Source organism: Vespa crabro, chromosome 19, assembly GCF_910589235.1.
Source record: "Vespa crabro chromosome 19, iyVesCrab1.2, whole genome shotgun sequence".
Lineage (NCBI taxonomy): Eukaryota > Metazoa > Arthropoda > Insecta > Hymenoptera > Vespidae > Vespa > Vespa crabro.
The window spans coordinates 4,985,593-5,013,070 of record NC_060973.1 but is presented as its reverse complement, the minus strand read 5'-3'; the positions used below and the strand labels follow the sequence as shown (position 1 = coordinate 5,013,070).

The following is a 27,478-nucleotide window of genomic DNA, read 5'->3' as shown; positions in this document are numbered from 1 at the left end:
TAATAAATATAGAAATGTTAGATATACTTGATTAAACTAATATAATGTTATCTAAAGAATGCATTTTTATATCATAGGTTGACAAATTTATGTAATTAACAGCATCGAATATTTTTAAATCAATTCTAAACGTGCTACTTTCATAATAATAAAATATTAACGAATATTTAATTGACTAAACAAGATAAATTTATCAAAAATTAATGTACTTCATGAAAGTACAAATTGATATCAATATTAATTAATTATATTCGAAATCTAATGATTAATTATATCATGCAATGTGATTATTATTTTATTTTACTAATTCTATCCTTCAATAAGATATTTTGAGGAATGTTTTAAAAATATTCGAAGACTAGCAGATGTAGTGAAATGTCAGAGGCCTTATCATATCTCATATTGAGTAACGTATATGGAACAATAAAAATGATTTGAGAAAAATGTGACAGTTATAACAAGAAAGCAAAAAACTAGATTGCAATGCTATACTGTGATCTTTATAACATTTTAACACAAAGGGAACTCCATATCGTTATAGAAGGAAGCTTTTCCATGCTTTCATAAAATTTATTACAAATAAATTATACTCTCTTACTACTCTCCTCCTTTTTGCAAAAATGGTTGAAAAGATCACATTTATAATAGAATACCAAATTAAATTGGAGGAATGTTAAAAAGAGATGAAAGTGCATGGTGACAAAGTTTACAAATGAAATTTAATAATGGAAGATCACTTTTTTTTAGATCAGGGTTATACCCTGCTTTATTTGTACATATTGTATTATGATTAAAAAGTTATATATTATACGATAGTGGAAAAATATTAATTATTAATATAATTATATATTTAACAAGTAAGAATGTAATGATAGTATTTTTTTTGTCCGACAAAAAAATATCAATTTTTAGAAAAATATTTGGCCACAGAACGGAGAATGATGTATTTTTAATTAGTTATTATATATAAATATAAATATAAATATAAATATAAATATAAATATAAATATAAATAATATAAATATATATATATATATATATATATATATATACATATATATATATATATATATATATATATATATATATATATATATATTTATATTAACAAGGATAACATTAATAAAACTTCATGGATTAGGAGACTTTCTTCTCATTCATATGAAAATATAATTAAATGCACCTCTATATATATTTTCTCTGTAATTTATATATTACATCCTTGAACCTCTACTTTAAATACATTATAATATTATAATCTTACTACAGTATTGATAAAAATATTTTAGTATACCATTTTTTTATTTTGTTATATAAGACAAAAAACAGAATATGAGAAAGATAGCACAATAAAAGAGAGATGTATTAAAAAATTAATTTTGTTTTGTTAACACTAATTAAATGTATGTGATAAATTTTCTGGCACATATCTATATAAATGATTAGCACATACAAAATTTTTTATAAATTTTTAACTTTATTAATACGATTTCTTTTTTAACAACAGCTTGATAAATTATGTAATACAAAATGAATATATTCAAAACAAAAAAATAATTAATTTGTTTTGTTAATATAATTATATATATATATATATTTATATATACATAGACAATAATTACTACTAATTACTAGGAATTTTTTCTAAATGCCTTATGGCATCCTTAATTTTGCATAGCAACTCCTGTAATTGCTGCAATGTACATGTAAATGTCACATATTTTATTTCTGCATATTCCTTTGTGGTAAACCGTACATGATACTGAAAGGATCCAATAGAACTTTGAAATCCATACTGTAAATTAAAAGATATAGGTATACTCATTGTTATATTTATTATTTATATCTCAAGTATGTTTATTAACACATAAACGTTGAATAAATAGAATTTGAAACAATAATATACCTTAACGCAATGACTTAAACGCCAATCGGTGTCTACTATATGGGGTAAATTATTTCCAATTAATTGTAATTGCATTTGAATTTCTTGTTTATTATTTGCATAGCTATAACATATTTTGTCTGCTCTGTGACTAACAATTGGTGTGTTATTTAAAAACTTTTCTAAACTTTCCTTATCGAAATCATGTCTAGCAGCTTCAACGAAAAGACAGCTTAAGTCGACAAAGGCATTTTTGGCAATGTCAAATTTTGAACTGTTGGTTTTGACGCTGCACTGACCTTTTGTTTTAATATAAATTTACATAGTATAATGCAAACGTATTGTGAAGTAAAATTAATTTTACTTTTAATATAATTTTGTACATATTTTACCTTTCGGGTCTACAGTTTTACCTATATTAAAAATTACAGTTTCTAAAACCTGCACGAAAATCTCTTCAGATAAAATATTTAAGTCTTTAATATTTGTAAGATTATTCATTATTTTCTCCGATAGTTCCATCTTAAATTTAAATTTAATAAGATTATAATTTTTAAGAGGAATAATTATACTGTTTTATTTGTTAGATTACAACGTATGTCTTGAAATGCAATAGAATTTCACACACAATCAATTTTATACACGCGTATGTTTAATAGTTTTATTATTTATTAATTATAATGAAGCTACGAACGCCATTTCGATGGCACTATTAAAATAATTTAATACGTTTTTTAATAATTTAATACGATGAAATTGTTTTTAGAAATGGAGACCAGAGGCATGACTTGTTTGACACGGCACTGTTTGACAGAGCTTCTTAAAAGTATCACTAGGAGATGCTTCGATTAATTTGAAGTTGCTCGAGTAAAGATGATAATATTAGGAAAACATTGTTTTCCTATTGAATACAAATACTTGTACGTGTATTAATTAAAATAAGAATGAAAAGATTTTAGAAAAATTCAGAAATATGCAGCCATTCGCTCAATAGTTCTTACGTTATATGATTTAGAATTAGATATCAATATATTGCAAGTATTACCGACCCAGGTCTCACCACGTGGAGGTTGCTGCATCTGGAGACCCACAGGCTAACATTGACTCTATTCTAAAATTCACGTTCCGCGATGCCTGTTAGCTTCGGGAGCTTCAGGCTTCTTAACTAACAGAAGATGTATGAAATGGATTATTAAGCACGACCATTCGTGGTTTCCGAATTTCGAACAATAAAAGCGTAGTCCTCGGTAATACTTTTAATCGCGTCCGTGCGACACTACATGTTAAAGTAACGCTGACTCTACTTTAAAATCCGCGTTCTCGAGGTAATCTAATTGAATTTTCGAGCAAATGAAACAAAGTCCACGGTAGGACCATTAATCTCGCCCGAATATCTACGTGAGTATTAGAAAAACGATGACTGCAATTTAAAATCCGCGGGTTCCCAGGGAATCAGGCGAGCAATCAAGTGAAGTTTAGTCTTTTATAAATACAATTTTTGCGACTGTTAAAAAAGCAATAAACTTTGCGAGCAAACACAGACTTTAAAGACTGCATTACACGCAATCGATGCAAAAACACTTGCAGTTTAAGTCGCGAAACGCGATCGAACAAATATTTCTTCCACTTCGTGATATTCTTATTTTAGCAATACAAATATTCGATTACATCATTGCTTAAAATTATTATTATCACTGTTATAATAAGAAACTATATAAATTATTGAAGAAATGGACGATATAAAAATATACTTACATTAAATATTCGTTGATACTTGCAGCAAAGACATCCCTCGAATTTTACTCGTTGGACGACAAAGGAGAACTGATCCAGGAAATCGTCCAAGTCAATAAAAAGATCATATATGTTAATATAAAAAAAGACAACAACCACGAGATGAACATTTTAAAGTATTGAAATTTTTAATTAAAATTATTTTACGTTTCTTGCGTGTTACGATCTTCGTAATATTTGTGCGAATGTATTATTTTTTAAATATTAGTATATCGTATTCCGTATACATTAAAGATTGTTTAAATAATTGGAATATTATCGAAAGTAAAATTTTATAATATTTCACGTTTCTTCGATTTTGTTTACATACTTAGACAACGAGCGCGCTTGTAAATTTTTATTCTATTCTAAGCACATTAAAACATCCGTACAAGTAATGAACGGTAAATGCGTATCCTTGCGTTTATTTGGATAAGAAAATTTCATCATAAATTTACATACATAAAGAACGAAACAATCATCTATTCTACAAAAACAAAACACTCAATATTTATTTGTAAATCATCAATAGCGTAGTGAGAGGTTTGTCTCTTTTACCGCAGAGTTTAGGGGCGCCACTATAAATGTCGAAAAATGTCGAAAAACCCAACTGCGAGTCCAATCTTGATTACAATATGTTCTCGTCGTACGACACTTTGGTCTATTTAAACGTTTATTCAAACGTTCAGACGTAGAAAATTTGTTCCAATTATTTGATGTTCGATCCTGGCTGTCATTTATTTAGGTTAGAGCAATTGGATTAGGCTCGAAAATGATATGGTTTTAATATAACTCGGTACGTATGAATCGTGTCACATAAGATTATCTATTGAAATTAGGAAGAAAATAATAATAAAGGTTATTGGTAAGTATTTTCTTAGCAAGTAAAACTATATATACTTTTATTTCAGTAAGCAAATTTTGCAATTTCTAATTAGTCTAGATGTAATACATTTACATGAAAATAACCTTTCCAAATATTAGGTAGAGTTTGCCTTGTACACACATATTTTAAGAGATATACGTATATGTATGTAGACATTTACGAATATGTTAATAATAATTTTTACTTGATTACCAATAGCTTGTTTTTCTATTCGACTGTATTTAGTAGCATGAAATCTGTAAAAATTGCCCTACGATATATTATATAAATTATTTATATAGAGTTGTATAATGGGCAAATTTTTGTTTACCTATTTGAAGTCATAAAAATCAATAATAATTTCATAGATTAAAGTAGCACTATAATGACATTTGAGATGTTATAAATCATATCTTCTTTACAGCAAAAGAATCTTATCTAATGTATTATGTTCTATTCTCTAAAACTTTAAACTTTAGATACAGTTAAATAGCACCAAGAATTATGTTAATGAGATGAAATAAATTAAAACGACAAATTTACACTTACATAATACCCTGACTGTATAATTGTATAAAATCAATATTCACTTCTCAAAAATTGTACAATAAAAAAAAAAAGAAAGAAAAAGAAACAGTAGCATAACGTATAATTTCCTAAATTTTTCTTCGAGCTCTATTCAATTAGTAAGAGACAAGTAGTGATATTGTGACTTTCCAAATAATATATTTTCCGCATCAATACAATCCCATATTGATTACGTTACGCATACTGTTTGAGATCGCATTACATTGAATTGCTACGTATGTTGTACTTTAGCCCGAACTAATGAGATAAAGCAGAATTAAGCAGAATCTCTTGAAAAGTAGTAAAACGGCTATTTATATTACATACGATTAATCGAAGATTCGTTATTCGCATCTTGCCTAATGACCATTTAGCCGTTACCACCAATCAAGAAATGATTTGAAATATAATAAAAAGATGGTGGGAGTTAAACGCGAATAGAACAGTGATTCATGAAATGGACGCCAATTTATTGTACGTATTTACGCATCTATTTAACTGATAATAGATGGGACTTTTACCATTTGCATTGCTTTGTATTAGCAAACTTAAAGTAGTACGTATGAACGTGAGGTAAAAGCAGAAAGAATTGGTATAGGAACAATCAAATAATTACAAATTCTATTCGTTTTGATATAATTTAGATTCATTCAGGAAAGAATTTAATATATTATTGATAAGCATGCTACTCTTATTGTAAATAAAGTGGGTTTCGCATCATTTTGCTTTTACCGCACGTGTATGTGTCATTCGACTCGACGAAATTAGTAAACGCAGGATTCTTAACTATTTTCTTGCTCAAGGGATTTCTTTATGATATTCCTTCGCGCATTTGTCTTAACAATTTGATTTTGTGATTGCCGCTGTCTCAATACGTGTTGCGAATTGTCGGTTGATCTATGTAGGTTCCTAAAATGGTTAAGCTCTCCTAGCGATGAGGGACGTTGGCAATTCCATGAATCACTCCAACTGCACAAAATAGAATCTTTTTGAATAAGTCTGCATCAAAGAAATAAAATTAAGAGATTACAAAAACAAATATAAAATGGAAAGGTGTGCGCGCATGTGTGTGTATGTGTATGTGTATGTGTATATGTATCTGTATGTGTGTATCTAGATAATAAGAACAATAATACCTGTCACACTTACCGTGCAAGGCTATTTGTTGCAGCATGAAAGATCATGAATTGTAAATCCATTACAATTGGAATAGATAGAGGAAAAATTATCTAACATATTTGTATTTCCAGAAACAATGTATATATCTATTTATAATACATGCTGTTGACATTATACTGTTAATCTTTCAATTAAAAGACTTGCACTTATTACTTTCATAAAGTGGGGTTTATCCATATAAAAATAAGGATTTATTTATCAATTTTCTAGCAATCGCAATCATGTATTTTATGACAGAAATGATCACGAAAAAAGAAACTTTTATAGATCTTGTATTATTAATTTGCATTGTTTATATAAGTTTTATAAAATGTTAAAAAATGATAAAGTACTTAGAACATACATACATACATACATACATATATACATACATACATATATATATATACATATATATATAACATATATATATATATATATATATATATATATATATGTGTATGTATGTATGTATGTATATATGTATATGTTAACAAAAATATATACATAGGTCACAAATAACATTGGATATTCATGCAGCACAAACAGAAATATGATTACTATGTAATCAAACAAATAGCTTTTAGATAGAAGAGATGCACAAATATAAAGGCATTAAGTGCAGAAAGAAGTAAATATCCCAATAATAAATCACATAGACTGGTGCACTCTACCTTCCCAATCCTGAAGCTGTTCGCATGAAATCATCCGCATGAGGTTGTGACCAGAGCAGCAATAATAACATGTTATTTATGATGCATTTAATGCAGGGATATCAGAAAAGTATGTATTACTTTGAAGAGGATTAAAAGTATATTCGTCCTTTGTATTTTCCCATTATTTCATATGTTTTTAATATTTATGTTTTAATATTAACACCATCTCTAACATTAAAACTCGATTAATTTATAGTCTGATGAACTTTTATGATATCAAACAGCAATAACATAAATAAAATCTAATACGATTTATTTTTATAAAATTTATAGGAAATCGCTGTTTTATTATTGTTGATTTTGATTTTATATTGCATAATCAACTTGATTTTCTTTTTCAATCTAGATATATCAAATAGAAGAGATAAAAATATAGCTTCTGTAAATATGTATCAATCGAATCAATTGCGAAGATAAATACAATGAATGCTCGGATGTAATAGAATTTTATGTAAAGTAGAACAAAGGATCGAATTCAAAAGGCCTAGACTAACAGTTAATAATAATTTAGTTCACCATGGATCTTGGTTAAAAAAATAAGTCATATATATAATGAAATAATTTGTTGATAATATCGAATATCTATCATTTCATTAGAAATATGGCATAACAATGTAACATTATTTTTATCTTTTTTACAGCATATCGATGTTAAAAAAAAAAATCCTGTTGGTCACTATGAATATATTTCTAATATATAAATAATTAATTACGCCTAGCAAGGAAATAAAAGTACCCTCTTACCTGACGAGAGGCCCTATTGTGCTATCTTGGGGAAGTGATTGCAGAAGCGACGGTCCTGCCGATACAGGTCGTATCTATATTAAAAAGTGACGAATTAACTGATATTATTTAATTACTACGTTCTGCATCACGCACCGAATAGAAATAAATATACCTTTTCGGTTTGTGTGGCAGCATTGCACATGTCCACAAGTAAAGATTTACTAAAATTCGCTGACGGAATGTTACTTTCCATATCTGCACCATTCGAAGCTTTGAGTTTTGTCATTTGAAACTGAAATGTAATATAAATTCAATCGGTATAATGTTTTCTTGATTATATCAATGAAGTTAAATAAATATTAAGCAGTATAAAATTTACCTGAAGTATTTGTATAGTTCTATCTCTATCTTCTACTTGACCTTGCAAAAAGATCACCTGTCTACGTAAATCCGTCAGCTCATCGGCGATACTGCTTCCCCCGCTACCTGGAGACGTGCTAACATCCGCTGTACCACCTTCGTTCAGGGTGTAGAAGAGACCATTCTACTCGTATATAATATGAGACGACATGGAAATCACTTACCGATTGTGCATACAATCATTATTGGACGATTAATGATATTAACGTCAAATATTTTACTGACCTTTACAGTATTATCGAATGGGTTGAGAGCCTCCGGCTGAAAAATAAAATGCACCAAGTTATATATCAATTGATATAAATTGTAATCTCACATTTTGAATTAAGATATGTGATTAAACATACGGACTTATCGATAGAATTTGACTTAAAAAAGAAAAAGAAGAAGAAAAGAACATAAGCAACGAATGCAACGTACCCTCATCAAACTGTTCTCTCCTGACTTGAAACGTAAAATGAAGGATGACCGTACAATAATGAAAAATAAAAAAGGATTGTTAATCGAAAGACAAACAAAAGTATTTATAAAAAATAAAGAGACATTCGACGTTGAGAAATGATCGATTTTTGTTTTAAATACCAAGTCGTGCAGAATCTAGATGTATATCTAGAAAAAAAAAAGAAACGTTAACTATCGTACCTCCTGAAGTACTCTTTTTAGTTTTAAGAGCATAGTCTTAAGAGAGACAATGTCTTGAAACATGTACTGGAAGGTGGCACGGTCGATCCTGATGGTCGTGTCGTCGCTCGTATCAAAACTGGGAGATGGTATCTAAAATAAAAATTATATCGAGATAGATTTAAGCAACCTATTACATACTCTTCCTTTTTATTCTTTATTTCTTTTGGCAAAATACTCACGCTTCTTGGTGTTCTTAAAGGACTTGGTATCTGACGACTACGAACGCTATCCAACGAACGTGGTGACTCTGCACCTGACCTGCTTCGCAATAATCTTGAATTTCTCCCATTTGTGATTCTGAAATCAATTATAAAGTAAGCGATCATTTTTTAACATTCACTCGTATCATATTGTTTCGAGAGATCTATTTTACATTGCATTAATTTTACGTCGAGACACCAAATTATTATATTTCGTAAAACTTGAATAAACAAAGTCGGACCATTTGAAAAAATGTTAGACCTTATCGAAATTAAGTCGATCGTGAGAATTCTTGCGAAATTGAATTATAGGTAATGTTGATATTCGTGCAACAGATACCTTTTCGCAACCATGCAAATGTTGGATAAAACGCAAGAAAGATCAAAATTTCGCTGCATCATAGATACTTGGATAAACTACCGACATGCTTGCGATTTTAGTTTTACGATCATGTACACCCCTCCATTAAAACATTTTTACATCCAATAATTTACGATAATATTTCTTAAAAGAAAACAAAAATTATGTATAAAGAAAATTTGAATTAATTCAAAAATTGGAGTGCCTCCGAATTTGCAAAAGCAGCGTTGAAAATACGAATAATTACAGATCGGATGGACCTATTACTACATGCTACTACGTGTTAAAAGAAAACTCGGAAAAAGATTATCAAAGTTATAATAATTTAATATTCAGAGAACGTAATGTTTATTAGGAACAATATTTATATACAAGAAAAAATGCGTGCTCTCTTTGTGAGAGTATAGGAGAAAAAGCTACCTGCCGTACTCTGACTTAGCACGTGATACTGGGACAAGTACGGTGGGGGTAGTCGTGGTGGTGGTGGTAATGGTAGTAGTAGTAGTGGTGGTACTGATAGTGATAACATTATCACTCGATTTTGGTTGCCTAGGCGGCGGAGAACCTCCCGTCGGTGTCGAACATTCCGAAGACAAGCCGGAATCACGACCATCCTCGCAATTCCCATTCGACGTTCCACCACCGATATCGTTCTCGCGTATTCTTGTCGATGGCACTGTTCGTTTTTTAGCACCCGACGAGACACGAGAAGAGGCCATCGTCGTTCGTTCGCGTGTGCAGGATAAAATAGCTTTATTTTATCGGTTAAATCTCAATTTCTCTCTCTCTCTCTCTCTCTCTCTCTCTCTCTCTCTCTCTCTCTCTCTCTCTTATCGAATTGCGTCTTGCGAACGTGAGAAACGCGTAAAACCAGATCCAGAATAAAATATACCCAATGATACTTTTCATTTATTTTGTGGTTAATGTGCGGATAGACATAGATGATATCGTTTGCCTATCTCTATAAAACGATCTACAAAACTAGTTAGATTACCACCGATGTACTTTCTCAATTGAAAAATAGATGCTACTTTACTTATTAACTTGAAAAGATAGCGAATTTTTAATTAGAAAACAATGCCAGAGTGCATAGACGAGAGAAGAACAACATTTTTTGTCCGTCCAGTGACTGTTGTTATCGACGACAAAATGAAATCAATTGTTTTCGTTTTGTTAACATGATCTATAGAAATCCATGTCGCACTATGAAAGAAAGAAACGAGGAATTTCATTGATTTATTCTCAATCTCTTGGCAAGTTATTTTCAGAATGAAAGAGAGAGAGAGAGAGAGAGGGGGGGAGAGAGAGAGACATCGAATATCTAACAAATCGATATTATACATTTAGAAATTTTTTCTCATCGTAGACATTGTTTCGTTGCGAACGACGATGGTGTATAACTTCATAACGATCTTCCGATGACGAAACGTTCTTGGACGTCATTCTTTTCTTTTGTTCACGTTTCCACAAAGACGATGGATCACAGGAATAAGCGAAGAAGTAAGTCTTCTTGGCGAGTCAACATTCGCGAAAAATGTGCGAGATTTGACACGTGTACGGATAAGAGTACACACATGCACATACACGCGCGTAAACACATGTGTAAGAGAAGCCGTGAAGAGTAAACGCCGAGCAAAGGCCGAGTGAACACGTTCGGGGAATGTCCTCGAAGAGGATAAACACACTTTTGAAGGACCTTCGATGTTAGTCCGTCGACGATCGGCAGACTAGTTGGCTGCTACCAGTTAAAGTTCCAAAAGGAGGAGGAGGAAGAAGAAGAGAGGATTGCGCGTCGTAAAATGGCGCATGCGTTCTGCGAAAATACAGCGTTTCGCTCGATATCCAGGGAGTTTGTGCTAGTGAAGGAGAGAAAGGGAAGGATCCCCTCCCTTTTTTAATCGAGGAGAGAGGGCAAACTGAAGGGCAAGCTGGCTGCGTGTGCAAAGGGTTAGCCAAGCTGAAGCTAGACCGAAAAGATCGATTTTATTCATTTTCATTTGTTTTTTCTTTTTTTTCTTTTTTCGATAATTTTTAAACGCGTTGATCGATGATATAGACACGTTAGAGTTCATCACCGTTTAAAAATCGAGCAATCAATGAACAACACTTTCTAATTTTTTCATCCTTATTCGCTATGAAGTTCTATTAAAAATTCCTAATCATATAAAGTTATTCAAAAAAAGAATATCGTCAAAGTTAAATCACATCATTCTCTTTTGTACTTGTAAACAAATAAAAAAAAATACGTAGAATATTTGCAACATATTGAGATTAATCGCAGGAATGTTCGATTAAACTAATCATTGATTGAAAACATCGCCATCGACAAAAGTGCTAATGTCTCGAGTTACACGTCGATCGTACATTTAATCCCACACAAAAGTCAGAATATTAACGAGATATATTTGATTTGGCTATCTTTTCAGATAGGTCAATGTTTCCGTAGAAGATAAAGAATTAACAGAACAAACCGTAGAAAGAAATCGGAGTTCGCTAACTGGTAACGCTCTGATTGGTAATGAATGAGTTAGATAGGAGGTAAGCAACTGTCTTTACGATGCTTACCTATTTAAGTAACTTCCGCCATTTCGATTTCCCTCATCGATGTAACTGTTTCTCATGAAATAGAAGTTTCGCAATTGAAAAAAACAAAAAAAGAAGAAAAAAAAATAAAACCTTCGCGCTTGAATTTCTTTCAAAATTGAAACAACGAAACGAAATGAATTGGGAAAAGTTTCTTAATGTTAGCGGAACGTGCGATTCATTTATTTTATCCTTTCACAGCGAGTGAAGTCACTTAATGAATCATTTCGTACTTCGAAATAATACGAGTTATAACTCAACTATTTAATAAATGTATGTATTTGCACATACACACTTATGCACGATTTACTTATTGCAGGGTAATCAATAGAAAAATAGCACCCAACTTTTATGATGATACTTCATAAAATAAAAGTGCAGTGCTTTTCAGAATGTTAATTGTAAAAGAAAATGCATAACGTAGAAGAAATGGCGAAGCAAAATAACTATGAAATTCGTTGAATGAGCACTTCTTTATACAGTCTAATTCAGGCTCATTTTTTCAGATCTATTCAAGATATATTCGTTATCATCGCGATTTAATTAATAACGGATTAAGAGGCACATAGTTAATAAGAAGAATCGTCGATCACGAATCGTCGATCACGAATCGATGAAGGTTCAAAGTGATACTCTAAACGCTCACAAAGTATTATAATTATACATGTCCTCTATTTTGTTCTTCATAGTAGATCACTATACTCTTGGAAAAAAGAATAGAAATGGCAAGGCTATTAACGCAAGAAGAAACCGGTTTGTAACGAACGCGTTCTTTGTACGTACGAATATAAATGCGTAAAAAGATTTTGAGAAAGTTCAATTTATATTGCAATTCGCGATATGATTTGTTCGATTAAGAAATAGAAAAAGATAATAGGTAATCTTTGAAAATGTTTCCCCTTGATTTCGCAAAATTTTTATAGTGGAATATTTAAAAATAATTTTTCCTTATTTTCGTCAATACCGAATATTGTAAATTTGAAAATAATTTCAAATGACTTTCTGGTCAAATAAAAAAATCGACAATTGCAGTTGCAGGTGAATATACGTAAGACTAGCATTCTGGTTGCATAGAAATTAGGGGCTATTGGTACTACTCTAGGTCGTATCAACGAAATAAAAAAAATGCTACATATATATATATATATATATATATATATATATATATATATATATATATATTCGGGATGACATTCAGGAAAAAGAAAAATTATGGTATGATCTCATGCTTTTAAAGTATTGTAATCACTGGTCGAACAACGATAAAAATGATAAGAAAAACAAAAAAAAAGAAACGATCTAGTTCATTTTATTTCTACTTTTTATGAATTCGACGTTTTTCTTCAAAGAACATATAAATGTTTGCACATCAAAATTAACTAAACGAAGCAAATTTACTAGATAATGTAATTTTTACGGTAGTAAGATAAACTTGAATGGAATTATATTAGATATTACATGCCATAAGCGTCGTGTAAAAACCAGATAAAGCGGAGAGAAAAAGGAAGTTCCGTGCGCGAAAAAGGAAGAATCGCAGAGCAATGCAGAACTTTATCGTCTTTATCGTATTTCCCAACGAATAATCTTTACCTAACTTTTCAGTATATTCTTTGCCTTGTTAACTTTATTAACGACGATTAGTAAATATGTACGCACACATACGCACACACACATACATACATATATATATATATATATATATATGTGCGTGCATATAAAAAGAAGGTAATATTTGTTAACAAAGAGATTAAATAACGAGTTATTACAACAAGGGTTAATTAATTGCCATCGTAAACGATCACTCGAAACTGAATCATTTTTTTTTGGAATCGTCCCTTTACTCTCCGCCAATTATCCTGGAAGTCTATGAATTATATACATACACATATATACATATACATAGAGAGACTTTAATGTATATATATATTTATATATATATATATATGTATGCATATATGTATGTATGTATGTATATGTATATGTATATTTAATATCTTTATTTTCGCGCAAAATCCATACGATTGATTGATGCAACGAATGAGAAAACCTTTTTTTGTTTTGTTTTGCAGATTCTTCAAACATGATATATATATATATATATATATATATATATATATATATATATATATGTATATGTATATATATATACACACACGAAGAAGAAGAGAAGACTTTCCGGACAATGCACAAATCACATTCATATAGTCATTACTCGTTACGGAGGAGGCGAATGCAGATATGTAGTTGATGAGAAATTATTTACCCGTTCTTCGTAGATGATTGATTTCCTTTCTTCGAGGAGGAAAAGCAGGAAAAGAAGTGGAGAAGAAGAAAACGATCTCATCTCGTTGTAATCTTCTTGAAATTTTTCCCTCGCGTTAACTTCCTTCTCGTACTTCCGCCCAAAATAATGAGAAATCCATTTTAGCGACACTATCCCTTTTATTTCCATTAGATTTCATTTTAGTTCGTCACATTATTTTTTTTTCTTTCTCAAAATTCAAAAAGACATTAATGTAATCGTTCGATTCGTAAATACAATCATTTTTTCGTTTCTTCCTTTCTTCTTTCGTTCGTTTTTTCTTTTTTCTTCTAATTCGATCAACTGTTCATATTCTTCTTCTTTTTGGTCAAAGATAGTTTGTTAGCATCGAAAAATGATGGAATTTCGTCGTCATCGCGTTTCCATTCACGATTTTCTTTTCTTCGAACTAATCTTCTTTCTTCTAGTTTTTGATTTTTCTCACATAACGATTCCCACATAAACGATTTCCTTCGAGCGAACGACACGATATTTGCGACGATAATATCGGGAATAACTTTCGTATTTTATTATAGTAGACATAATAACCTGTGTATATATAGACATATTTTTATTGCGAGAGAGTAATAGCATGGACATCGATTAAGAAAAAATAGTTTACACGTTTCCCCTAATATCGTTTAGGAACACGAAGGAAACATGTACCTATCTCTATTTCTTTATTTCTCTCTCTCTCTCTCTCTCTCTCTCTCTCTCTCTCTCTCACTCTCTCTCTCTCCCTTTCTCAAACTCTGGTTTCTTCAGAGGTTACGCTTTTTAACGCTTCTTATTATGGCACTTGCTTTCTAAACTCTAATACGAAGACTAGATAATTTCGCAATGTTTAGGACGAACAATGTTTAGAGAACAGTTTATTTTCCTTTAATCGCGATCAGTGAGGTCCTTTGGCGTTGCATCAGCGGTACTTAAGCAGTTATTCATTTATATATAAACATCATATTTTAAATCAATAATACTGATATATATATATATATATATATATATATATATATATATATGTATATATATATGCTTGTATATGCAATAATTTGATTAAATTCGGATTTTGAATCCGATCGGTACAAGGAAAAAGAAAATAATCGCGTAGGGCTATTGGGTTGAACTTAAAAAGAGCACATTATTCAACGATTCTGAAAATATTTCAAGGTATTTCATTATTCTCAAAGCCGTAGCTCGATAAGGAAGCGATATTATTTATCAATCAAACAACTAAATTCTTAAATTGAAAGTCATCTATATCTCTGCAAAACAGTGAGATTAGAGTCAAGCGCGTTTTTTTCTTTCGTTGAACTATAGCTCGAGAATAAGAAGACAACGATCGTGTTTCTTATTTCACGATACGAAAGGAAGCACCGAGATTTAAATCAAGTTTGAAATCCGATCGATCGTTCTTACAAAAACGCTTCAATTTATATTTATATAGTTCAATGTAATTATTTTTTGGAATATATAAAGATCGAACGATCTCTTCGTACATACGTATGCATGCAATTATATAATAACACACGATAAGAGGGATATAATGATACGGTGGGAACAAAGTAGTGACTACTTGCTACACAGATTATTTTTACTGGTTGATTAGAAAGTCCTTAAAAATACCGAAAATCTATATATATATATATATATATATATGTCTATCGTATCGTGTTAGTATATCTTACGATTAGCCCATCATTGAGACCTCGAGAAAGGACGAGTAATTATCGGACGTGGCAAAAAGGACGTATGAAATTGGAAAAATAATCTCTAGCTTATTCTCCTTTAGATTTTATCTGTAACCCTCTAAAGCCTATTACCACGGAATGAGAACGCTCGAAAGAAGGCATATATTATGTACGTATTTATTTATTTCAGGCATGTCAAACACATGACATATATTTAAACGGTATATTTAAACGAATTCACATATTAAAAGATTAAAAATAAAAATAAGGGGAATATCAGCTGTATACACGAAATTCTATGTAAATTTTGGCTATAATCAAAAGATAAAGCTAGTAAGGAACATTTTAAGAGCGTAAATATAATTATTATAAAGTTCTTTTAAAATTATGGCATATAACTAAAAATTTACTCAATCGAATTGACATACCTGATTAATTGCTTAAATGTTACTAATATCTGCAAAATTCTTACGGCACAACTACGATAATTAGGTAATGAATGTCATCTGATTTTAAAACAATGGGACAATTTATGAGGCCGTTGGAAAATAGATAGTTTCATTATACTTATGCCGTTACAAAAAAATTTTTTAAAAACTTGTTATATTTTTCTACGTTCTTCACGATCCGTGGCAACGCTCGTAAACTATTACAATCATCGTATCTGGTTGATCAGCGATAGTGTAAGAATAGTATACCGTTTGTATCTTTGTACGAATTTTTCTAGGACACTTCTTTTTCTTTTTCTTTTTTATTGTTTATTTTTCCTTTTACTCTCTTTCGTCCCTATCTATTTTTTCCTTGTCTTCTTTCCTCCCTCTCTTTTCACTCGACATCTCCATTTTTTCTTTGCTTTTTCTAATTTCTCTCTCTCTCTCTCTCTCTCTCTCTCTCTCTCTCTCTCTCTCAACGTTCATTCACGTAATACGCATTCCACCCTCACTACGTTCTCTTGTAAACACACGTACGTATCTCGTCAGGCTGTATCTGTCTGAACCCGTTCCCCGTCTGGGAAATATCGAGAAATTTGCTGCTCTACATCGGTTTTGTTAGGTGTCGAGAGAGGAGGCCCGGCGAACTCCGGTTGCTAGTTAGGATATGTCAGCTGGTAGTAGTCCCCACCAGCGCAGTCCTCATCGGAGATTTGTAATTGCTTCACTCGTGTTACTAGTGCGCTAGAACACAAAATACTATCGCTGAAATTCACCGTCGGCCCGCCTTTCGAATTTTATGCATTCATGCCGCTTTATTTGTCTTTTAATATTTCTTTTTAGCGTTCTCGGTTGCCCGTTTACTGCGTACACGTCACGTCGATCTTCGCAGAGACGTGGTTAGATGACTACAAATCAACGATACACAATTTCATTACGAATAGCAAACATTTTCGATCAACGCTATATATACACAAATATATATATATATATATATATATATATATATATATATATATATATGAATATGTATATATATACATATATATACGATATACTGGTACAATCACTTTCCTTCTGTTAAATGTGATAAAAAAATTGATCGCCGTGATATCGATTAACACGATAATATAAGTTTAATATACGTTTCAAGATTTCTACTATCTATGAATGACGATACAAGTGACTACTGTAAAAAGCTGAAAAAGTTCCTTTCAAGTGCTTCCTTCTAGCGATATGGATAAAACTAGCTGTGGCTCGTATGCGCATTTAAACAGTCTGTATATGGAAGAATATGAACGATCGGTATATTTACAGAAAGCACGTAGAAAATCTTAATCGATATAAGAATAAAATCTTAATAAATATAAGAATGCTCGTTAAAAGCGAGAAGACAACGAGCTTTCCTTTAAATCAAACGATATTGAACAAACACATTATCGTACGTTGCTTCTTTGAAAATATTTTGTAATATTTTCTGGTGGAAGAACAAAATGATCTGCACTTTTACAAATGTTCGTTTCTGCGAAGCTATACGATTCCCCTGCAATAAGGTAGAATGAATCTCGGCGAGAGTTACATGCTTTCGTGAGACGGCTATATTTCGGTCTTACTTCAAAACGACGTTCACGTATAATCAATCGAACACTTTGCAAAAGGGCGAAAGCGGAAAAATACGCACGAACCATAGGATGACAATCAACGGGTAAAGCAAATGAAACTCTTTTGTAAATATAAATATATGATAAAAGAATCAATCCTATACAAAGTGCTATACACTTGTAAATTGCTGCAGTGACCACGTATTACTTGTATTTGTCACTTGGAGAAAAAAAAAGAAAAAAAGAAAAAAAGAAAAAAAAACAATTTCAATTATTTTCTTAGTGAATCGTGAATCATTGTCGGAAGAGATATGAGCCCAGGATCAATATTACGTGTTACTTACAGATGCAATTACTCTCTCCCATCTCCAACAACAATAACAATTCATACATCGATAAACAGGACACTATTAGAAAGAAAAGAAAAAGAAAACCAAACAAATAGTAACACTTAAATGCCCAACTACGAAGCCAACGAAAGTGTGAATACACACCCAGATTCTGTAGAAGAATGATTGTTGTTGTTCGAGGTGCTGTTGTTGATATTATTGTTTACGGTATTTGAATTAGCAGTTTGCTGTTGCATAGGTTGAGCCGTGCCCAGTAGCGAAGTCCACTGTCTCATCACTTCCTCGCCTTGTTGCTCCAATTCAGAAAGTATGGTAGCATCGTCTAATTCGTGCAATGCAGGATTGGAGTCCAATCTGTGGAAAGACATTGAAAAATATTTAGAGCCATAGGAACAATTGAAATCTATCTCATTAAGATGTACAACGCCGATTACTAACCGATTATGTGTATCCTCGGTGGAACTTGCATCGCTGCGTTCATAATCTAACATCAAATCGTCCGAAGCGATTGATTCACACGGAGATAACGTATCGACGCTTCCAGCACGACTTATTCGTTTTCCATGAAGTGGACTGATACCTGCATTTTTTCCAGGTTGTATATCTGTTAAAAAAAAAAGAAAATATATCAATTATTTGTAACCGAGGAAAGATAAACAGTTACATTGTCTTTGTTACATCATGACGATTAAAATCTTACTTGATTTAGTGATTGATTCAACCAACGTGTGACTGTTTTCCGTGACCACTTGATTAATTGCCAAAGATTGATTCTCAACTGCGACGACCGAATTATCGTCGAATATCAAACCAGGCTGATCGGCGATCTCATCGTCAAAATATTCTTTTCCCTCTGACAAACTGAGCGAGTTGGATGCATTAGTAGGCGTACCAGGACTGTCATCGTCTATGGTATTCCCAGATCGTTCCATGACACATTCTTTCTTCGACACTTTGTCATCGGATTGCGTAATACTGGCTGTAGGACTGTCGAAAAGGCTATCAACCGGTGATGTTTCGTCGTCTATTAATGCAGTTGAGGTAGCAGCAGCAGCTGCAAATGCAGGATCCTCGATGGTAAGAAGAACGGAACGAAGAGTACTTTTCGGTAAATTCCCGTTCTTAGCCGCATCTGATATAGTTTTTATGTGCTGAGTAGAGTTCGAATTGGAACGTTGACACTCGTCACTCGAGCTCAACGAGTATTCGTCTGCCATTGCTTCCCCGTGGCCATATTCGGGATCATCCGAACTAGGCAAACTAAAGTCCGACTTAATGGAAGGTATTTTCTCGGTACGAGATCTGTCTTTGTAAACCTTCTCTTCGCCCAGACCCTCGTCATATCCCTCTGAGGAAGTAGTTGACATCGACGTTATGGAACTCGTGTACCTATTGTCCTTATTCACGATTCTTTGATACTGCGTTGTTCTCTCACGTACCAGGCCGGTATTTAAATTAGGACTCGCAAAGCACTTTGGCAACGGTATAACGGATATTTCGGTGACAGTGCTGTCGTCATCCCCAACATCTCTAACGTCAAAGCTTTTCCCACTGACTACCATTTTTAAATTTCTGGCTCGGCCAAACCCTCTTCTACCTGTCGCAGCACCATCCAAATAATCGTAACCTTCGACTCTTTCGCTTTCACCTGGACAACTTTGATGGCTGCTCACACCGGAATCCTCTGTACCTGAGCCTTCCTTCGAGCTAGCCGAGCTCTTTGAACCAGTTGATATTTTTCTACTTTGATTTGCGACGGTCTTTGCGGTTTTCGAATTCGTCTCGTTCATTCTTACCGCGTACTGAGGAAGCGGTAGATGGCTTGCGTGTAATGTGTACCTTGTTACCGACTCGGGAATGCCAGAGACTCTTCGATTGACATCGCTATTGATGGCATTATTGTTGCCGCTGTTGTGCGCCGTGGGTGCTCGTAACTTCGATCCTGTAGCTACGTTATAAACCTTTGGAAAAAAGAATATTTTCAGCTTTTCATCCATTATTAAATACTCGAGTAAATCGATCAAATAAAAATGATCCAAACCTGTACAACTCTGTTTTGTTGTTTAGGAACGTGACTGTCGTGCTGCTGATGCTGTTGCTGTTGTTGGTGATGGTGATGTTGTTGTTGTTGTTGTTGTTGTTGTTGTTGTTGTTGTTGTTGTTGTTGTTGGTGGTGATGGTGTTGTTGATGCTGTTGAAATCTTTCTTGATTGTAGTGACTAACGCTGTGACTATTGCAAATGTCACCGACCTTATTTGTGTATCTGCCCTGTGCTTGCCTGTACCCAAAACGATTTGTTCTGGTCGATACGCCGGTAGCTTCCTTTTTCGGTGGTGCCAGTCGTGGCGTCGATCTTCCGGATGACGAGTTTTGAACGACCTGGTAATTAACATCATCGTCGCGTCTACGAGTTTGCTCTGGACCGGCTGACTTAGATCGTGGGTGTAATAGCGTTAGGTCCGTCGCATAGTTTGTTATCGGTATCGGGATTCCGGTGGTAGGTCTTCTACGAAAGCCGAACGACATTGCAGTACCCCGCGTGCACGGAGCGCCACGTTTCGATGCACCCTTATTGTCATTCTGAAACGAAAGCGTCCATTTGGGGTCGGAAAATTTGCATTGCATAGAAAATGATCTTCTTCCTATTAGATAGAGATTGGTTTGAGATTTATAAAAAGTTCTTTATATTTTATATTGTTAAAAGTAATAAAAGAAATGGGAAATATAACAACCGAAATTCAAACGTAACGTTAAAGCTTTACATTCGGCTCGTTCGTGTTAAAGACGCTGATAATGGTCGAATTAATTTGTACAGGTAAATACGTGCATTGTGATCGACAAAGCTTATCGAACCGTAGTGTTAGTTCGTTTTATCAAAGTGTAAAATAGTTATCCAAAAAATCATGTTACGGAGACGAGCCAACCCCACACAGAAACTCCAGAAATAGAGTATCCATTCGCGACTTCGTTTCAACGAACTAGACGAAAGTTTCTGTCGAGTATCTCTCCCGGAGCTCATGAATTTCGTGGAGTATGTATTCGTAGTCGAAAACTGAAATGACTTCATCGTGAAAAGCATCGTCATATTCGGACTATTGATCAAGATGGGAACTGCGTCAAACAATTCTTTTTATTGTACGATTAGATAACGCATCGAAACGTACATTTTTATGTTATGTTTTTCTTGTTATTAAGAAAGAAATATTTCAGAAAAAGCCGATCATCTTGTGTAGTGTGCACATAACAGTTAGAATTGTAATGTCGCGCATGCGTGCTAAGCGCGATTAGTCACTCAGTGAAAGAAAAAAAAAAAGAAGGGAAAGAATTGCAATCGCATAAGAATTACGTGCAATGAATGTTCAATATTTTAGAGACTCGCTTCTTTCCATTATCACATTCATAACATTCTCAAAGTGCACATTTGTGAAATATGTCGTTTTTTTTCTTTTTGATGGTTTTTTTTTCTTTTATTATCGGTTTTATTTTTAATATTTTTAGAGCAAAACGAACACACACGCTGATAGGAAGAGCGCTTCTCCTTACCGCAGTGGCTCCGAACAACCCTTTCTCGTTCTCCAGGACATCATCGTCGTATCTCGTACCGGTGGCGCACCGATAATCCATTTTCGATGACTCGATGTCTCCGAGACTTTCCAAAGATCGGTCTTACGATCGATCGATACACCGAATAACGTGTTATCTGTATTTCTCCCCCCCTCTCTCTCTTTCTCTTTTTCTATTTCTTACTCGTCTTTTCCTAGAGCAGCAATCACGTCATTCCACGCCAATGTACTCGAAAATATTTTTAACCGGTTAATGTGTGAAGAAGAAAAGTTGGCTTCTACGATACGATTTGTATGAACTTTTCTATGAACGAATTCTTTTATCTCTATTAGTATTTCTATCTTTTTTTCACTACCCTTAATTCGATCCTCTCTCTTTCTCCTTACGTCTTCGCGAACGCATCACGTCGCACGATGAAGACGCTTCTCCTCCTCGTCGTCGTCGTTATTGGTATGATTCTTATTGTTATCGTACATTTTCACGTTCCCTTCTTGTTCCTTCGTCGTCGTCGTCGTCGTCGTCGGCGTCGCCGTTATCGTCTCCGTTGTTGGTTTACCGTCCCTCTCACTCCAGCATTCTCTTCTCTCTCACGTCGGAAAAAGAAAACTTAGGACGAAACGGACGTCGGATCGATCCGGTAAACTGCGCCGGCGTCGCGACGCCACTGCACAGTGTCTTTGCCAGTGTGGAGAGCACGTCGAGTACTCGATTTTGCGGGTGTGTCCGTGTACTCTCTCTGTCTCTTTCTCTTTCTCTCTCTGTCTATCTATCTATCTCTTTTACTTCCCTCTCTCTTCTAGATTTTAGTGCTATACTTAGGACTCGCACGTGCGAAGACGTACTTCTTCCTTTTTCTTTTTATTTTGTCTTCTTCTTTAATTCTTCGCCCCCGGAATCTCGAATCTTACGGTGGCCGGAGTGACACTTGTTTCTCTCTGTAACGATCGCTTAGTATCTTTACCAGCCTATTTCTATCCTCGACGCCCACCCTCCACCCTCGCTACCGTGATTCTTTTTCATAAGGGACGCGCGTAGCTTTCCCTCTCTCTCTTTCCCCCCTCTCTTCATACATACTAGAGAATTTCATAGAAATCATTCTATTCTAAAGACTCACTCTCAAAATATGTATATTGAAATAATTTGCTCAATATAATCGAAGGATTAAAGGCTATTTAACTTGTATTTTATCTTTTCTTTCCATTAGCGAACGTGCGCATGCTAGCCATCATCGACCTCGCTGCCCTTTTTACGCTCGATTCCTTCCTTTTACGGATTAAGACAAAGTACGAGGTCAAGGGTACGGTCTTGAATGATCTTGAAAGAAACAATCCTTTTCTCTTGAAAATACTTCCATTGAGGAAGAAAAAACAAAGAAAAAAACGAAAAAGATCGATATCGATTTGACGAAAGAAAGAAGTAATTTTTTGATCTTTTAACATTTTTAAATTTCCTGCCTTTTGACGTTGGAGCGTTGAAAAAGAGCGACCTATCATAGGCATATACCTACATATAAGTATGTATACTCGTCGTTTTGTGTGCACCTTGCTCGAGACTGAGCAAACCCAGGCACCACTATGTTTCTCTCCCTTTCTCTCTGCAGCTTCCGGCAGGTATTCTAGAGTCAGGAAGCATAATACGAATACAATGGAAAGTAGACGGACTCGGTGAAGATAGGAATCGGTTTCCATTCAAGTGGCATCCATCGTGGATTCGCAAGGAATTAATTGAAGAAAATATTTTTAACGAAATGGATCATCTCATAAATTTGCACGAACTTTAGCCAAAATTTCATTATTATTTTCAATCGAATGAAGAAATAAAGAAATAAAGAAACGAAACCGTGTTCTTTATCAACATAAATATCTTTGTGAGAAACCGTTTGAGATAACAAGCAATCGCCTTTTTTCCTATCTGATGACGAACCAACAATGAGAATAAAATGATCTAATGCGATTAATCTAGTAGCGTAAGTGTTTTTCACAGCACACGATAGAAGTACATACACATACATAGATGAATAAACCAGACACTTACGACGGCACGCGCGACACGAGAACCACGAGACGATGGTTTTGTGCGTTTGGAACTTGAGACGAGCTATGAAGTTAAATAGTAAGAACTAGACACAAGTAGTATACCTTATAATTCGCATTTTATCCAACTAGATTTTAATTATGAGATCGATATTTCCTTTACAAGTTATTTATCAACAATCTGTGCTTTCTAAAAAAAAAGAAATAAAAAAAGAATGATAAACCAATATGACGCCATTTACATTGAAAATGTGTGTAATTTTTCGAGGAATGAATTTAACGTGAATGAAGAAATATTATTCTGAATGAATAATAATTTAGAAAGAGAACGAAACACGCATATTCTTCAAGATTCTAAGCAAGTACGCGTACTCGCGATTTCAATGACGTAACATTAATGTAACTTGTAATAACAGAAATTTATGTTATACCTAGTTATGTCGTACATTGTGACGATAACACATAATAGTAGAATGGACCTCCTACGCGCAAACGTGCGTCAACGCGATTGAATCTGAATATTGAATCTAGATAAATTATATTTTTACAGAACAAAGTTTGCCAACATCGAATTGAGGAAATATAGGAAAAGTTTCTCATGGTTGTGAATCGAACCGACAAGAGAATGATAAAATGAAGCGTGAGACTGTCTTCTGACGTTAAATCTTTATAAAATACCTTTCTACTTTCGTAAAAAAATGAGGATGATTCGTATAAGATAAGTGACTTGATATTTACGTCAATGTTTAGAATTATTGAATGGAATATAACTGAAAAGTATGTGGGCACGTAGTACAGTAAAAATAACTTAGATATTATATAATATTACAAGAATGTTTTTGGAGATTAAAGTAGATAACTGCAGAGTCTTTTAAACGTAAGATCAAGTTATTTTTGCTTAAAGGTTTACAAAAAAGTTTTCTCTAAAAAAAAAAAAATAAAGAAATATTGAATTCGGAGAAAGAATTCTTTTTATGATTTTCGAAGTCAGTATTCGTGGTCGATGTTATTTAAGCGGCAACAACAAAGCGCAGTTCTGTACACGTGAAAGTACCGGTACGAAGAAGCGATACGTTCAATAAAAAGATCCTTTTACCGATCGCGAGCGGAACGTGCGAAAGCAATGTATGAGAAATCCTCGCGTGGAGTCGACGAACGCAATTTGAGGTCAACAAAATAATCGAGAGAGAGAAAGAGAAAGAGAAAGATAGATAGAGAGAGAGAGAGAGAGAGAGAGAGAGAGAGAGAGAGAGAGAGAGAGAGAGAGACAATAGGTAAAGAAATTGTGAATGGGAACGGAGGACTATGATCGTATGATAATAGAAAGGATTCCAATGGGAGAAGGAAGAAATTAATAATTAATTTACAATTATTAATCGTTAATATGTGCATAGTTATTCGAGATTGAAAAATCTTGATAATTATCTGGAAAAAAGAATAAAACAAAAGGAATAGAATCGTGGAGCTTTTACCTGAATTTTCGCGGATTTCTCCATAATTCTATAGGAGGGCGAATCGTGATGGCCGGATGCTGCGATGACGGCGCCCGCCTTACGCGACACGCATTGCCCCATGTAAGATCGCCAACTTCGAGCCAGCACAATCTAAATTTACGAAATTTCGTTTAATTATTATCCATATGTTCGAAACACATGTCACAGATAGTAAGGTATTTTTTTTTAAACATTGCTAAAAGCATCATCACTTAGTACTTTGTATGTTAATTTATAGCCAACAGTTTTGAGTTAACAACACTAATCAACTTTGTTATCAATTTTATTTAAAAATGTCCATTTTGAATATCGATGGTTGAGATATTGGGGATGTTATAATTGATGATTACTAAGCTGTAAAAAGATATTATGCTGAGAATTATTAAAGCGCATTAATCCTCAAAATAATGGCCACCAGAATTAGGATCCATCACCATTTTTACCTATGGGCGATAAAAAATAAACGTGCTCGTACAAAAGTGAAATTGAATAACTACAAAAGTCACACATAAATCTTTATAAATTCTTTTTATTTGTTTTGTTTTTTTATCTATTCAACTTCGTATTCTCGTTTCCTTGTCTTTCTCTCTTCAACTTTTGCCGAACTGATTAGATACTTTCATTTAACTGACATCAGTGGAAACATTTAATCAACGTACGTGTTCATAGCTGTACTGCACTTATCGATAAAAGTTTGTATTGTATTACATAATTGAAAAACAAATGAATTTGCACAAAAAAAAATAATTTTCCACGAGACAATTTTACGCCATTACTATTATATCGTTATATCTATTTAAATTCTATTATATCTATTTAAAATCATTTTATATGGTATGTAAGAGAAAATGACAATTAAAGGAGAGTTAAAAGTCGATTTCGAATTCGTGACTGCTCCACTTGTATATGTGCGAGCAAGTGCAACTTGTGTTTCATACCGTACTCGTGCGGAAAATTCACTCCTCTGCAATTCGAAAAAGCGAAAGTAACGAATAAGAAAGAAAAAAGAAGAAGAAGAGAATAAAAGTATATCTCGGACGTGATTTTGTCGAGAGAAAAGTGATGAAAAATCAATTTCCAAATCCTTGTACACATGCACCTTAAACCATGTATGATTAGATAGATATTATGTAGATTATCCGCAATCACGCCTACATCATATTCTACGTTATATACACCGTGTCACGCCAAATCCATACTTCCTTACTCACACAAAAGAAACTCCGTGTTGTTCGATCTCTCGGCTGGCGAAGAATTCTTTGAAAAATGCTGAAAAGAAGAAAGACATTTCTGTGTCTACGTTCATAACGAGCTGTTAAGATTTTGCTATGGCAAGTCACGCGTTTCCTCTTCGTTCAAGAGGATTCCTAAAGTACAAGAATATCTTCTCATCGACGGTCCTCTTTATATTAGAATTGCCTTGCCCATCCTCCTACCCCTTGATCGCATCGGGACCACTTCTTTCTTTTGAGCTTTGTCAAAAGATTTGAAAGTATTCGAGGAGCAAGCGATGTTACTTTCGATCGATCCGTACAAATAGCTCATAGACAATGACGATCGCGAAGTAATGTATAAGACTAAACGTGAATATCATCGATAGATAGAAGGTTTACTCACCTCTTCTCACGCAATTGAATCTCCCGGGTAGCGATCCGTATGAACTCGTGGTATGCATCATAAAACTCAACGCGAGGACAGCTACAAACGACGCACCGATCCCGCCAACATGTCACCACACCATGAATCGTTCGACTTAGATCCTTTCGGACTTAATGTCAAACTCTTTGATTCGTTAGAATCAAAAGGATTTATCGTACTCGGCCGATTCGCGTTACGTACCGTACCTTCGAGAGTCGAGCAGACTGAACACCACCTGTCATTTGGATATATTCGATAGTATGGGACATGCGTCGTGATGTCATTCACGCTCGTTCCAATTCGGCTTGGCTCGGTTTTCATTCGGTTTTATCCGACGGAACTCGGTAAGACTCGCCACCGTCATCCAAAACCTCCAAAATATGATACGCCGTATCGATGATAGATGGAGCACCAATCACATTTCTCGATCGTAACACCT

The 27,478-nt window shown here is 33.6% G+C and overlaps 2 protein-coding genes and 2 long non-coding RNA genes across 12 annotated transcripts; 2 read left to right on the top strand and 2 right to left on the bottom strand.

Moving 5' to 3' along the window:
* Positions 1-1,457: 1,457 nt before the first annotated feature.
* Positions 1,458-2,700, bottom strand: LOC124430706 (COMM domain-containing protein 3). Its single transcript, XM_046977670.1, has 3 exons — positions 2,278-2,700; positions 1,907-2,184; positions 1,458-1,795 (listed from the first exon to the last, which is right to left on the bottom strand). The coding sequence occupies exons 1-3, from the start codon at positions 2,405-2,407 to the stop codon at positions 1,625-1,627; spliced, it is 579 nt and encodes a 192-aa protein (XP_046833626.1). The 5' UTR covers positions 2,408-2,700; the 3' UTR covers positions 1,458-1,624.
* On the top strand, positions 2,679-7,702 carry LOC124430710. Its single transcript, XR_006943834.1, has 4 exons — positions 2,679-2,805; positions 3,666-4,454; positions 6,829-7,031; positions 7,311-7,702. It is a non-coding gene; the product is annotated as an uncharacterized LOC124430710 (long non-coding RNA).
* LOC124430696 (putative mediator of RNA polymerase II transcription subunit 26) lies at positions 4,544-27,298 on the bottom strand. Of its 9 annotated transcripts, XM_046977638.1 has the most exons (17): positions 27,019-27,298; positions 26,613-26,670; positions 25,381-25,512; positions 20,352-20,891; positions 19,011-20,271; positions 18,749-18,914; positions 18,455-18,664; positions 8,974-9,091; positions 8,753-8,884; positions 8,531-8,554; positions 8,336-8,371; positions 8,070-8,234; positions 7,863-7,982; positions 7,709-7,782; positions 6,923-6,973; positions 6,240-6,248; positions 4,544-6,059 (listed from the first exon to the last, which is right to left on the bottom strand). In XM_046977638.1, the coding sequence occupies exons 3-17, from the start codon at positions 25,480-25,482 to the stop codon at positions 5,873-5,875; spliced, it is 3,195 nt and encodes a 1,064-aa protein (XP_046833594.1). In that variant the 5' UTR covers positions 25,483-25,512; positions 26,613-26,670; positions 27,019-27,298; the 3' UTR covers positions 4,544-5,872. The 9 variants fall into 9 exon arrangements, with proteins under 9 accessions (XP_046833594.1, XP_046833593.1, XP_046833596.1 ...); XM_046977637.1 differs by lacking the exon at positions 26,613-26,670; XM_046977640.1 differs by lacking the exons at positions 26,613-26,670; positions 27,019-27,298 and adding an exon at positions 21,855-22,810 and having other exon boundaries at positions 25,381-25,514.
* LOC124430711 lies at positions 22,817-25,172 on the top strand. Its single transcript, XR_006943835.1, has 2 exons — positions 22,817-23,987; positions 24,459-25,172. It is a non-coding gene; the product is annotated as an uncharacterized LOC124430711 (long non-coding RNA).
* Positions 27,299-27,478: the final 180 nt, after the last annotated feature.

Bases quoted from the DNA above. Each gene is read 5' to 3' on its own strand.
- LOC124430706 (XM_046977670.1), bottom strand. From the start codon at position 2,407: ATGGAACTATCGGAGAAAATAATGAATAATCTTACAAATATTAAAGAC. The intron at 2,185-2,277 runs GTAAAATATGTA...TTAAAACAAAAG, and splicing joins TAAAACTGTAGACCCGAAAG to GTCAGTGCAGCGTCAAAACC. The intron at 1,796-1,906 runs GTATATTATTGT...TTTAATTTACAG, and splicing joins GTTTAAGTCATTGCGTTAAG to TATGGATTTCAAAGTTCTAT.
- LOC124430696 (XM_046977638.1), bottom strand. From the start codon at position 25,482: ATGGGGCAATGCGTGTCGCGTAAGGCGGGCGCCGTCATCGCAGCATCC. The intron at 18,665-18,748 runs GTTAGTAATCGG...GTCTTTCCACAG, and splicing joins ACCGAGGATACACATAATCG to ATTGGACTCCAATCCTGCAT. The intron at 8,885-8,973 runs GTGAGTATTTTG...TTTTTATTTTAG, and splicing joins CTTTAAGAACACCAAGAAGC to ATACCATCTCCCAGTTTTGA.